Raw genomic sequence first — 14,570 nt, forward strand, 5'->3', positions numbered from 1 at the left:
CGCTGGTCCCCCAGCCTGAAATGAGGACTGAAAAGAGCATTGCTGGCCCATTTCCTGGGCTTCCGAGTCTCACTGGGAGGCACAGCTTCTCCTTACAGAACTGTCTTCTCCATCATACCTGGATCCTACCCACCAGCCACATACTTGGCCCTGGCTGGGACATAACTGTCATGAACCAGAGATGCTCACAGGCCCGCCAGTGAAGGCTGGGGACCGTGCCTTAGAGGAGCCCCTGCGTCAGCCCAGGGGCGTCACTGGCAGGGCTGCGGGTCACGGGAGGCCATGTGTGTACGTGAATGTATATGTGGGTGTGGATGTGTGTGAAAACTGTATATCAGAAGAAAACAATACTCCCATAACCTAGTCCCCACCCATAACCACCCAAAAGTCACCATCCTTTCATTCCTCTTACTAAGCCTTTTTTTTGTATATTTAACATAGTTTATATTTAGAGTCCTGTTCCTTTCCATTAAATCATACTGTAAGCATTTCCTCCTGTCGCTCAGAATTCCCACCCATGCCTTCAGTAACTGCAGAACATTCTGTCCTGTGTGTGTATCGTAATTGACAGAACGAGTTTCTCAACGTGGAGCATTTAGACTGTCCTCTTTTATTTTCCAGTTTAAACCCAATGGCAATACACTTTGCCAAGAATGAATTTTTGTTCCTGTTTCAGATTATTTCTCTGGATCAATGACTAGAAATGGAGTGTTTGATGCTCAGGGTGATACATTGGCCATAGAGCGTATGAGAGAATGAAAGTTGCCCATTTGTGAGAATCCCACTTTGACCGAAGCTGTGTCAACACTGTGGACAAGGATAATAAGTGACAGTCAAATGGCCAGTCTACGCCAGGCACTGTCCTAGGTGCTCACCACATACTAGCTCACAAGGACCCTACAGAGGAGCGCCATCACATTGGACACATGAGGAGACTGGGGTTGACACTTCCCAAGGTGGTCTAGGTGTGGGGCGGGGATTCAGTCGCCCTGCAGGACGGCCCCTCGTGCTGCCCCCGTCCACCCCGCCGTGCTCAGCTCACCAGTAGGCAGGGGGGCTTTCTGTGTACTCTCGGTCTTCCCACGTCTAGATGGAGCTGGGGCTGGAAAAAGCATGTCCAGAGCCTTCTGAGCTTCAGCCGGTTCTGGTGGAGCTGGGATCTGGGAAGCCAAGCGATGCTGACTGAGATACACAGTGCCTTTTCTGGTGCCTCAACATATCGGGTTGGCCAAAAAGTTTGTTTGGGTTTTTCCCATACCATCTTATGGGAAACCCGGAACAAACTTTTTGGCCAGCCCCATATCTCCAAGAATCCACTTCCTTCCTTTGCCATTTTGGTGCCCCAGACACCTTCCTTTGGAGAAGCGCTTTCCTGCCGCATCATGGGAGCCCAGGTGTACTTCACTGAATCAGCAGTGGCTCTTTTTCCTTCCCTGGGTCTCAGCGCAGTCAGTGCACACATGGGCATCCAGGGCAGCTGAGGGCCCTTTCAGAATTTCCAGAGAGCAAGGCTGCAGTCTCCTGACAGGTCATTGGTCAGAGGGTGGGGGCAGCTACCAGACCCTGCCACAGTGCCCCTGTCCCCTCGCCCAGCCAGGCAGGGGAGCCAGCAGAGGTGACAAATTCTCAGAGTGTGTTACTGTGCCAGGTCTCCAGCTACATCATCTGGTCCTGAAAGAAAGGGTGCAGAGCTCAGGCCGTGACCAGATCAGCTGTGACAGTGGCTGCTCGTTTGCATTGCTGAGGGGGTACCAGGCCCCCCCAGTTCTAGTTGCTGAAGCCTAATATCACACCCTTGCAAAGGGAGGTGTGTAACAGTGTTTGAATGGAGCCTCATGCTCTGTAAGCAGCACTTAGGTCATGAGCTCAGCAGTTCTCAAAGGGAGGCTCCTGCACCAGCAGCATTGCCTGGGAACATGTGAGAAATGCAGAATCTCGGGTGCAGCCCAGACCTGCTGACTCAGAATCTGGGCAGCAGGGGCAGTGACCCAGGGAGCTTGGATATAACAGATCCCATGCCCCAGGCACTTCTAATGCACAATCGAGTTTGAGGACCAGGGCCTCAGCTGTCAGTCCTCTTAGGCTGGGGGTTTACTATCTTTGTGTAACAGAGACAGGAAAGGAGGCTCCAAGATGTGGGGTAACTTGCCTGTGAAAGTCTGCCCTATGCCATAGGTGTCATCCTACCTCGAGATGGGAAGCATGGGTAACGTGCCATTTGAGAAGACTAGTAAGACTCCTAAGGGTGTTTAATTCCTTCCCTCCTTAGGGCCTTGCGTCTTGTACTCAGTGGATGGTGAGTAATTGATCTGTTCCCTCTTTATCCATAATTCAGCAAATTCCTCCCAAATGCTGCCAGGCTCCCAGTCTCCCTTTAGCCCTGAAAAAGAAACAGAGACGTGAAGGATGTTGTTTCCCTGGAGGACCCGCCATACTGAACCCTCATTCCGTGCCAGGCTTGCCCTGTGGGTCCGCCCTGGGAATCAGGCATTCTTTTCCTCTAGGGATCAGAGGTCAGAGAGTCACCCCTGTGTGAGCTGCTGAAGCACATGGAAGAGTCCAGAGGGGAGTCAAGGAGCCCCCCTCGGGAGGATGGAGAAACATGGGGCCTTGGGAATGGACTGTGTCTGGGGACCTCTGAGACCAGCCAATCCTGGGGAGCCTGAGGCTTAGAATATGGGCTGGATCTGGGTAAGGATCAGGGACAGAGCTGCAGAACTGCCCATGAGGACAAATCCCACCTCCGAGGTGCCGCTCGACCTAGCTGGACAGAGTAAGACGAAGGAGAGGGCCATCAGCTGGGAACGGCCACAGCATAAAAGGCCTTGATACCAGCTCCACACACTGACCCGGACATCACACAAACCCCAGAGGCTGAGCTCAGTCCTGTGCACACACGGATAGGAGGGCTCCAGTCCGTCCCTCTCCCGGTGGGGTGTGAGGGCCTCCGGAGACTGGACCCTGACCTTGGTCAGAGCAGGGACGCTATCTCACTCTCGGGTGACACCCGCCTCCTCTCCTCCTCAGCTTCCGTTTCCTCTTAAACTTGTTCTCCTTTCAACGTGAAGATCAGTGGGCATGATAAAGGGACAGGTGCAAATCAGAAGTTAAATAGTTGGGTCTCCTCTCCCTGTGAGCTGAAGCCACACCAGCTGTTTCCAGGGCAGGCTTTTTCCTCCTCCAGGGAAGGGCAAACCTGCTGAGCTCCTTTCCGTGGTCTTGGCGTTGTCTCAAGTCTGAGATTCTGTTGACACCTGCTGAACCAGACACCTCTCCAGAACCTCCACTACCCCAGCCTGAGAAGCGGACGGATACCAAGCACCAGCATCCTCCCCAGGACCAGACACAGCAGCCGGACTGGATCTTCTCCTCCCCTTCTTCCTGTCTCTTTTGAATTCCATTCTCTTAGAAACCCTCAGGTCCTCAGGAGGCGGTGGGCACAGCGTGTGGGGAGGGAGCGGTGGTTCCCTTTCCTCACTCTGTGCCGTGGGGATATTTGCTGCCTCCTGAACAAGCCCCAAACCCCACACAGCCCAAGCTGACAAGGTTCCCTCTCTCAGAGGAGCGTCCGCATGTGGACAGTGGCGACTTCATCTTGCTCAGCAGACCCTTGTCTCCCAAGATGCGCCCTCCCCCCACCCCATTAGGGCTTCTTGCTGACTCCCACTGCTGTCACCATCCTGGGCTGGGGAGACAGGGGCTCCATTTTTTATACTCTGGCCCCAGGAACAGAGACAAAGCAGCGTTTCCTTTTACTTAGACCCTGTAGCTCAACTGAGGCAGACTGGTCGTTGTATTGGAATAAGGCTCTATTTAAAAAAAACAAAAAGCTCAGGGGTAATAGCAGGGAAATATAGGTGGAGGAAAGCCTGGACACTCTGGGTTGTGAGTTACAGCATCCTCAGCTTTCAGCTCCCCTCCCCTGAGCACATCCCCCAAACGACAATGCCTGAGTATGAAAACTCCCTGAGCAAAGGATCCAGAGGCAGGAAGACCCCCTCTCCTGCCTCTGCCCCCAGGCGGCATCTTCCCCAGTTTACTGATGCCGGGAATGGCTCTGATCTCCAGAGCAGGGAGTCTACCTCTCCTTGCCCCCTCGCAGGCCCCAGTACTTCACCCACCAGTGTTTTGATGTGGCTGGCATGTTGCAGCCTGCAAGGCTCTGGTACCCGCCAGACACCTGTGCCTGTTTTTGTATAGCAGCATCAGGCACCAGGGCAACAGGGAAGGTAGCATCACAGCCAGGAGGAGGAAAGCGTGGCTGGATCGTTGGATGGGGTTTCAGAGCAGTGTAATAACATTGCACAGCACTTTGGAAGCCCTGGGGCCGGGGAGACTGTTTATAAGGTGACACACAGGGACCATGAGGGCAATAGTTTTGACCTTGAGAATGGCAGGCACATTCTGATAAAAGGCAGGTCAAATTCACATTGGCCTCGCCTGGCCGGGTACTTCGTCTGGAGAATTTGGTCTGCAAGCCCGGGGAAGGCGACACAGGCTCTCTGCACAGATAGGAAGGGTGACCTGCTGGAAGCTGCAGGCAGGTAACGCCCCTTCCCAGCATACAACCTGCAGCTGCCGGGAGCCCAGACCCCGACACCCGATGACCCACCGTGAGCTTTCCCTCCATGTCCTTCTCTTACCACTGCTGCTGGCATCACCCACTCAGCATCTCAGCAGGCCAGCCTTGGGGACCACCCCCTCCAGGAAGCCTTCAGGAGAACCCAGAAACCTACCCTTTCCAAAGTTACCCACAGACGTCCTTGTCTCTGCTGTACGGTCTGCTCCTTGAAGGCAGGGGCCTTGCCTTTACTATCCACCACGTTGCTGGGATGTACTAGGTGCTAAAGAAAGTTTATTTTCAGTTAATTTTTATTGGAGTATAGTTGAGTTACAGTGTTGTGTTAGTTTCATGTGTATGGCAAAGTGAGTCTGTTATGCATATACATGTATCCACTCTCTTTTTTAGATTCTTTTCCCATATACACCATTACAGAGTATTGAGTAGAGTTCCCTGTGCTACACAGTAGGTCCTTATTAGTTATCCATTTTACATATAGTGGTGTGTATATGTCAATCCCAATCTCCCATTTATCCCTCCCCCTGTTCCCCCTTGGTAACCATAAATTTGGTTTCTCCATCTGTGACTCTGTTTCCCGGGCACGTCTTTATTGCTCATTTTGACACTTAAAACACACAGTCTAACTTTTCATGTAAATGTGTCGTGTCTCCTCAACCAAGTCCTAAACCTTCTGGGGACAGACCTCATCCTCTCTGCATCCGGTGAAGCCTGGGGCTGGTCAAATGCTAACTGCTCAGCCAACCTTGGCTGTCTTGCAAGAGAGATGGACAGTGGATACTGAGCTATCCGTTTCTTTCCTTGGGGCTCTTATATTCTGAGACCCATTCTTCCCCTGTTGTAGCTTGAATGCTACACCCTTTCAGTGTGAGATAACAACAGACCATCAGAGAAAAGTAAATGTCTTTGACCTTTTTCTTACCACAAAGGAAAGTCGGTTAGTAAACGTCAATCGTCAGCTGATTTCTATTTCACTTGCATCAGGCCTTTGAGGCCAGAATCTAGAAAAGGAAGGAGAAACTCCAGTGTGAGCCAAGGAGAACTATCTAGGGCCACAAACGTTCCTGTCCTTCCTCTGAACCCAAGTCAGCCTCACGCAAAGCCATCACCCACTAAGCCCCCTGAAAAAGAAGGCTCTCAGTGTAAGTAGCACAGAGCAAACCATCAAGCAAGAGATGTGGTTGCCACGTCTGCTAATTGCTGGCATTGACACCGTTGTCATGGCATGAATTCTTCAAGGACTTGATGACAAACCTTTTGGCCAACAAGCGTTTCCCTTTGTGCTACTAAGGCTTAAATAATCTTACTCTTCCCAGAGTCTTCTGCCCCGTGCCTGAATTCTTCCTCTTGGCTGGACCAGGTGGGAGATGGGAGACAGGAATGGGGTGCTTCCTCCAGGACCCCTGAGGCAATAGGAAAAACCATTAGAGGTGGGTCAGGAGGTGCTGAAGACAAACCCTTGCAGGAAAAAGAAGTTCCCCGCACAGCTTCATCAGAAAACACAAGAGAAGCAAGGCTCTTGGCGGCAACAGGAGGGTCGACTTGTGTCCCTGGAGCCAGTGCCTGAGCACTGCTCTCTGTTGACATCTGAGAAGCACCGCCGGAGCCCCGAGGATCCAGCTGCTGCTAAAGCACTGCATCCTGTTAGTGGTGCCCAAGCTGCCAGCTGGAGCGGAGGTTGTCGCCTGCATGGAGGGGCAGCACCTCTGCACCCTGCTACCTCCCAGGGGTGCTGCCTTTGACCAGGAAACACGCAGCGGACCACCCTGCAGACCTAGAGAGTCAGCAGGGCTCTGGCTGCTGCCACGTTGCAGATGGCACAGGAGAGAAGCCATTCCCAGCCATGGCAGCTTGCACTCTGGAGAGAGCACACATTTTAGAGCCGGGGATCCCAGGTTACAACACAGACTCTGCCTCTTTGGGCTGTGAGATGTTGACCACTTGCTCAAGCTCTTTGGAGATAAACACTTCCCTCTGGCTCGCTTGCTGTGAGGAATGTAAGTGGCAACTTACTTCATCCAGAGCCTGCTGCCTAGGAAGTCCTCCCCCTGCTTCCCCCCCTGAGGCTGAGCCCCCAGGACTTGTGTCAGAACTTCCCTAGTCCTGGAACATTCTTCCCACCCCTGAAATTTCCCAAGGCCTCTAGGAAAGCATCAGCCTTCCCCCCTGATCCCTGCCCTCACTCCCCACTATGCCTCCATGGGAGGTGGTGACTTCCCTGCATGTGAGTTGGGGGCAGGAACAGCCCTTCCCTTCCTCTCCCTCTCTGGATCCACAGCTACGGGAAACATCTGTTGTCCCTGCCCTTGGCCCTGGCCTTGTGGCAAGGCCTGCAGCTGGGTGGCCACACGGGGGTGTTCAGAAGCCCAGAGGTATCAGGCTGTTTGGCCATTCGGCCGCCATCACCTACATCAGCTTTCACTGGTATGAGGCCGTGCTTTGTTCTCCATCTGCCTGCTCCTTGCTTGATCTCGTAGACGGGCTACCCTTGAACCCGACACTGTAGGACACAAAGGGTTTTGTGGATTCCCTCTTGTCGTGTTGTTGTCTAAATCACAGTCTCCAAAAACCGTGGTAAATGCCGCCCACAGTAAGAAACCCCCTTTACACTGTGACTCAGATCCACATGCTTGTGGTGTGTGTGCACAAAAGGAAATCAGAGCTCCCTAAACAGTATCCCGACTGCCGATGAGGGACCTGGTGGTTTCTAAGCTATTTTCTCTGTCTCCTCTCTCTTTTCCTGTTTTGGTTTCTTTCTTTACTTCTCCTTCCCTTTTTCTCTCTTTGCCTCTTTCTCTCTCTAGCTGGTTGTCACCCCCCAGTGACTTGGGGCTTCCCGTGTGACAGACACTGCCCTAAATAATTCCTCCATCACAATCACACCACCCAGGGAAACTGTAAGCACCCTGAGGTCAGAGAGTCACCTTTTGTTTCTTGGAAGCTCTCCTGGTCCCTGCAGTGATACGGGAAAGAGAGACACTGAGCATCCGGTGCTGTCTGACTGTCCGCCAGACGATGCTGGGAATTCACGACCAGCATCCAGCGTCTGCCTGGACCCACGGCATCTGGGAACTGGTCCCTTAGGTGAACGGCATTGAATTCCATGCAAACCAGAGTAATAATAAGACTCACAATCAAAACAGTGGCTACAACTGAAAAACACCTATTCTGAGCTACGTACCACATAGTAACTGTCTATATAACATATATACAGTATTTATCACATGTGTGTGTATCATTTCTAACACTTACCACAAAGTGGGTTTGTTATCCCTGTTTACACGCACAGAAACTAAAGCCAATCTGTATTAAGCATTTTACCGAATATGCTGCCATTAAGTCAGTCAAGCCAGGATTTGAACCCAAGGGTCATCAGAGTGATGTGGACAGTGCAGGGCGCAGTTTCATCCTCTGTTCCCCAGATAGGACTAGGCTTTCAAATAACTCTCAACAACTGTTACTCCGTGCCAGCCACGCAGGACTGTGAGTAAGACAGATACGGTCCTGGGACTCGAAGAGCTTTCTCTCTGGCGGGGGCGTTGCGATCTTGAGGAGAGCTAGGACGGAAACGTGCAGGGCACTTTGGGTCTCTACAAAAAGGGTGGAGGCCATTCATGCTTGTCCAATCTCAGGAGTAGACCGCTGTCTGTTCTCATCTCAGATGCACACTTGGCCATAAATAACACCTTTCTTTGCCATAAAACCCACCCGCCTCAAGCTGCTCATCGGCCCCCATCCCAGTTCCTGAGCTCGGAGTGATTCTAATCCCAAGCTCCTACTTACCCTTGAAACTCAGCAAGGGGTGGACTCTCGTTCCAGGCTCGTAATCCAATCGCACAGTAACCCATCAACTTCCTGGGAGGGATTCGAGCTCACTCTAACTAGCCTTCTGCAAGTATCCCATATCATTGATGCTGGCTGAAACAGCATGAGGTGGTGTAGCCAGTGAGGATTCTCACTGCAGCATCTCCAGAAGCAAGAGATCAAAGCCCAAGTTTCAGGACCCTAGGTGCCATGGATGGCGAGCAGTCATTTGGGGAGAAAACTGAGAACTAGAGAGAGGTGAGGGACTGTTGTAGGGGCTAAGCTCTCTGCCTGAAATGCTTATACTCTTTTTTTTTTTTTTTTGCGGTACGCAGGCCTCTCACTGTTGTGGCCTCTCCCACTGCGAAGCACAGGCTCTGGATGCGCAGGCTCAGAGGCCATGGCTCACGGGCCCAGCCACTCCGTGGCATGTGGGATCTTCCCGGACCGGGGCACGAACCTGTGTCCCCTGCATCGGCAGGCAGACTCTCAACCACTGCACCACCGGGGAAGCCCAATGCTTATACTCTTGTTTGTGCCACAAACTCCTATTCATCCTTCAAGGGCCCATCCTGATAAACCCTCTCTTACCCATCCTGATAAAGCCTTCTCTTACACCAGCAGTTCTCAACCCTGAGCGTGCGTCAGAATCACCTGCAGGCCTGTTACCACAGATTACTGGGCCCCAGCCCCAGCACTTCTGGTACAGTAGGTCTGGGGTGGAGCCCAGGAATGTGCATTTCTAACAGGCTCCCAGGAAATGCTGCTGTTCCAGAGACCACACTTTGACAACCACTGTCTTATACCATCCCCACCTTCCCAGACATTCCCAAGCTTCCTCCTCTGTGCCAGTTCTGACCTAGGTGGCAGGTCTGGCCAGGCTGAAGTGTCACTACCCTGGAGTCCAGTCACATGGTGCAACTTGAACAAATTCAGCTCTGGTCCCTACGCCCAAGCCAAGAAATTCACCCCAAGTGATCCAAGCCAAATACCTCTGGTCCTCACCCAGCTCACCCAGGCTCACCACTGAGCAGGGCCCTGCAGGGTTAGGCATGTCATCTTGAGGCTGCTCAGGCTCAAACAGGAGAGATTCTGACCCAGGGAAATCAATTACACTTTTCTGGAACTCAGCTTCCAAATCTGTAAAAAGGGGACAATAGTAACTGCTACTGAATGGCATTGTCATAGGGACTATTTGAGTTAAAACACATTAAGTGCTAAGAACAGTACCTGGCACATGGTAAGCAATTGCTAATTGTTTTTAAAAGAAGAAATAGCAGGGCTCCCCTGGTGGCGCAGTGTTTGAGAGTCCGCCTGCCGATGCAGGGGACACGGGTTCGTGCCCCGGTCCGGGAAGATCCCACATGCCGCGGAGCGGCTGGGCCCGTGAGCCATGGACGCTGAGCCTGAGCGTCCGGAGCCTGTGCTCCACAACGGGAGAGGCCACAACAGTGAGAGGCCCGCATACCGCAAAAAAAAAAAAAGAAGAAATAGCAGTCCTTTCTAATCCTGGCTGCCTTGGACAAACCGACTTAAGAAAGACTTGCTTTCACCTGGAAAATTCCTAACAGCAATCCTGGGAATTTGAGCTTCTACAACCATCCATGCCAACTTAAGGAAGGGGCTATTCTTTCTTGCTGAAATGGGAGGTGCATAGTGATGGAGTAAGCTCTAGAACTCTGGCCTCTGCATGCATTCATGTATTGTGTGCATTTATCCCCTCGATCCTGCATTCAGTAAATGTTTAGAGTACCTACCGTGTGCTAGATACTAAGTCCCAGGCTGCACTTGACCACCCTGGATTGCAAAGTCCAGCATCCATTTGACCTTCTCCTGTCTGTACTTCCCTCCCCCTGCCCTGATACCTGCTCTGTCTCTTTGCTGACTTGAGGCCTTGTTTTCTCCTCTCCGCCACCTCTAGGCTCTGTACTGGCCTCAGAGCCCCCAGCCTGGCTCTCCTCCTCCGGGTCTCAAGCCTGGAGCCCCCACTTCCCTCCACCACCAGCCAGATTCTTATCAGAAAGGGGCATCTGGCAGCTGCGCTGGGGAGAATGACCTCATCACGCTATAATTAAAGTGATTATCTGAGCGGAAATGACTATTATGAAGCAGCCTTCTCTGTTTTAATATGTGGAGCCCTTGTAATGGGAACATGGGATTTCCATGTGAACACTGATATTTCCGTGCTCTAATAAATCCTTCCTCTCACACATATCCCAGAGGAGAGGTTCCTGCTCTCCTGGACATCGTAGCCTTCTGGCTAGACCACTGAGCTTCTGAAAAATGCACTTAGTAACTTGGATAGCACCACCGAGTGTCCCTACCCTCAGAAGAAGGATGCAGAGGCCTGTGGAGGGTCTTAGGGAGAGATCTCTGGATAGGAGCCCTCCTGGGAGGGGCGTCTTCAAGTGAGAAGAGAGAAAGTGCCCCCCAGAGAGCACAGCCTTAAGTCCCGGCCTCAAGCTCGCCCACCAGACCAGCTGTGTGACGGTGGGCACATCAGTCTCTGAGCCTCAGTGTCCCACCTGTGAAATGGGTTAATAACACCATGTACCTGGTATACTAGATGGATGGCAACTAAACCAACACCTGACATGTGTAGACACCCCACAGGTGGTCTGTTTTTACCATCATCATGAGAAAAGCTGAGGCCTGAAGAGGCAGGTGACACTGCACTAAACACAGTCGTGCCTGCCCTCACACCCCCGCAGGTGTCTGGTGAGCACCTGCAGGTGCAGGCAGGGCTCTGGGTCAGGGATGCAGCAGGGATGCAGCAGAGGTCCCTCACATATGGCTGGCTCAGTCCTGGAGATGCCATAATGGTGTCTGATAGCCCTGGGAGTGACACGATGCTCTCCAGTAACCATCAGTGGACATGGAGAGCCTGGGCCCGGCCCTGTGCGCCCCTGGCCAGAGGCCTGTCTGCATGCCACAGAGCTTCCCATGCACCCTGGGCCAGTGCACCTGTGAGCAGAGGGTGCAAGCTCGGCTGACACACTGCAGGGCATGGGCAGCCGTCCTTTCTTACCTCAGGCTCTTCCGTTCTGTCCACAGAGCCCGACCCCAGAATGGCCTCGAGGGAGATGGACATCGCCGTCATTGCAGGTACGCTGTCCAGGGGCCCCTCAAACAGCCAGGGGGGTCAGAGGAAACACTAAGGGCAGGACCTGCCATGGCCCTGCTTTCCTTCCCTCGAAGGTGGTTTGAAGGTGGACCGGGGGACTCTGGCTCTGTAAGAAAATGTACAACACAGCATCCTGGTGGGTGAGGTGCCAAGGCACCTGCATCAGGGCCTGTCAGGACCCTAGATGCACAGGGAAGGGGGGCTAGAGGGAGAGCCGCTCTGGTGAGGGAGGGGTAGGGTTGGGGGCTGACCAGGGTTCCCTGACTTCTCTCCCGTCTCCCTCAAGCCACACTGCTTCTTGTCGTAGGTCTCACGCCCCTGTCTCTCCATCCTAACCCTGCCCTAGCCTTGCTCTGAAACCCATACTGGCCCCCACTGGTCACAGCTGTGACCCCAAACTGTGTTTCAGGACAGACTAAGTCTGTGAGCTATAGCTTGCGGTGTTCTTCTGAGCTTCACACTTCTCCCTAGCTCATTCCTAGCTCAGGGAACTTCACGTTTCGACATAAATAAATAAAAGCAGGCAATCACCCTGATGTTCTCCTACTTACTGAATGGCTGGACCTTCTTTTTCTTAGACAATGCCGTTAACATCATGCAGACAGAAGTGTCCCCTAAAGGCCGTGGGGAGCTGAGGAAATTGTCCCACAAAGCTGGGACTTGGGAACGGTTGTAGCCTCTACATATTCTCCAAAGGGCCCTCCCCCAGTAAACCCACCTTCTAAGTCAAGGCAGAGGGTTTTTTCTGGGGTTTCAAAGCAAACACCTGCACTTGAACCTCCCCACGTGAGAGCGCCACCCGTTAGTCCTACCCAAACTCTTTGGTCCTGCCCTCTCACCCCATCTCACTCACTCCAAAGACCTGAGTGACCGCTTCCTTCTGACCAGCCCTCTAGCCACACCTCCCAGCCCCTCCTGCAGACCCCACCTCCCAGGAGCACAGGGGAGCTGTGGGCTAAGCGGCACACACACCACACTTCTCCAGGGGCAGCCCTCGCCCCCGCCCGCTCCTGGCACTTTCCTGGTTTTCGCACTTCAATCCCATGCCCAGGAAACCCCTCAGCTGGGATTGTCCTGCTTCTAAAACTCAGAGTTATCAGATTTACAAAGTACAGCAGAAATGCTAAGGGTTGGAGTGATTTGCTCTGCAGGGCCAGTAGAGTAAGGCAAAGGCGTCTTCTTAGAGGAGGTGGGAGAGGCTGGATTCTGAAGGCAGCATCCAAGTTTACCAGGAAGACAAGGGGAGGGGAAAATATTTTCAGCAGAGAGAACATGTGCAAAGACATGGAAAATTGGTCAAATAAAAAGTGTTTGGAGAATCGTAAATCGGCCAGAGGGACTCCAGTAAGAAGAGTTTGAAAATGATTACAAGTTCTAAATACTAAAGTGTTACAAAGGTTTAGAGAGGGCCATTCATTTGAAGATTGAAGGAGAAGTTCGATTAAACATGAATGCTTCTTTGGAGGGAAAGATATCAAATTGTTAACTGCGGTGATTTCTGAGCCGAAGGATTAAGGACATGTTAACGTCCATTTGTGTTTCTCTGTATTTGTCAGGTTTTAAAAAATGATCGTGTCTTTATAAAATAATTTTTCCACCTTTTTAATAGCTATATATAAAATACCTAATTCTTTGAATTAAACTTATCTCTAAAAAAAAAAAAAATCCCTGAAAGTTCCAAGTCCCGTGAACCTATCAGTTTTAGGCAAACCCGCGAGCTGCGTTACGCGGATGGTGCGCTTCGGTCTGCCTCCCTCAGCAGACGGGGAGGGCCTCGGAGCAGGGTCAGTTCTGGGATAAGATTCCAGCCTCGGTCTGAGGATGCTGCACGGAGGGAGAGGGGAGGTCAGGGGTAGCTTAGATGGGCACAGGGGAGGGGCAAGTGCCCTGGGCAGGGCAAGAGAGAGGCAGGAAGGAGCCAGCCTGTCTGGGCTTGGTGTCTGGCCGACAGCATGTCTGTCCCAGCACAATTCTGTGGGTCCCGCCCGCGTCCTCCCCCATCCCAGCCCGGCCTCTCCCCCCGACACAGAGCCCTGTGCTTCCGCTCCTGCAGGCGTGATCGCGGCCGTGGCCTTCGTGCTGGTCTGCCTCCTCTTTCTCATGCTGCACTACATGTACCGGCACAAGGGCACGTACCACACCAACGAGGCCAAGGGCACGGAGTTTGCCGAGAGCGCCGACGCGGCCCTGCAGGACGACCCGTCCCTCCAGGACAACGGTGACAGCAGCAGAAAGGAGTACTTCATCTGAAGGACTTTACCAGTACTCACCTCCCGCCAACGCCTCCCCGTCCAGGAGAGAAAGCCCACCCCCCTACCTGCAGCACCAGGCAGCCCGCGAGCGCCCCCCGCACCCCAAGACACGCACCTCGCCTGGGACACTGGGTGCCGCCCAGTGGGGGAGGGAGCGAAGGAGGAACCCAGCTGCAGAGGCCTCTCCCAGGGACCCAGGCAGGCTCTGCCAGAGGGAAGAGAGGGAGGAGGTCGGCTCCCCCTGGGCCGTGCACGTTGCCACCTGCGTGTGGGGCATGGAAGTCCTTGCTGGGTGTGAATGGGGCTGTGGGCCTAGGAGTGGGAAGCAAGGAGTGAGTCATCATCACGCCGACTGCGGATAAAGACATCAAACGTCAGCCCTTGACATCTGGGGGGAACAGCAGGTGCCGGAGCTCAAAGGCACCTTTGTCTCCCATGGATGCAGCTCTCAATGATTGGAAATAAACCTGAAACGTAATGGAGCATTCAGAGTCAAATGACATGACTGTGATTGTTTAGGGAAAGATAAAGGCTGCCCAGGGCTTACCTGTTATCCATGCAGTTTTGTGTTCTCTGATCGACTCTGCCCGCTGATATTGGGACGGCCACTTCAGGCTCCACGGGGCGGTTGTCAGAGAACACAGTCTGTACAGATGGCTCCTGGCCCCCACCAGGGAGGGAGAGAGGGAGGGCCCAGTGACCAGCATGTGTCTTCCCCACCTGGGCACAGCTTCAGGAAACAGATGCACGAGTGCAGCGTCCCTCTAGAAATAGGTTGCCCCAGCCCCCAGGGCACTAGCTGAAGCACTGG

General features: G+C 53.1%; 1 protein-coding gene across 1 annotated transcript in view; it reads left to right on the plus strand.

Moving 5' to 3' along the window:
• Positions 1-14,242, plus strand: part of GYPC (glycophorin C (Gerbich blood group)) — a 43,814-nt gene extending 29,572 nt beyond the window's left edge. The window contains exons 2-3 of the mRNA XM_032637974.1: positions 11,438-11,488; positions 13,561-14,242. Of these exons, the coding sequence (XP_032493865.1) occupies positions 11,438-11,488; positions 13,561-13,757 (248 nt within the window). The 3' untranslated portion in view covers positions 13,758-14,242. The remainder of the gene's footprint in view (positions 1-11,437; positions 11,489-13,560) is intronic.
• The last annotated feature ends 328 nt before the right edge of the window (positions 14,243-14,570 follow it).

This window comes from Phocoena sinus, chromosome 7, assembly GCF_008692025.1.
Source record: "Phocoena sinus isolate mPhoSin1 chromosome 7, mPhoSin1.pri, whole genome shotgun sequence".
NCBI classification, from domain to species: domain Eukaryota; kingdom Metazoa; phylum Chordata; class Mammalia; order Artiodactyla; family Phocoenidae; genus Phocoena; species Phocoena sinus.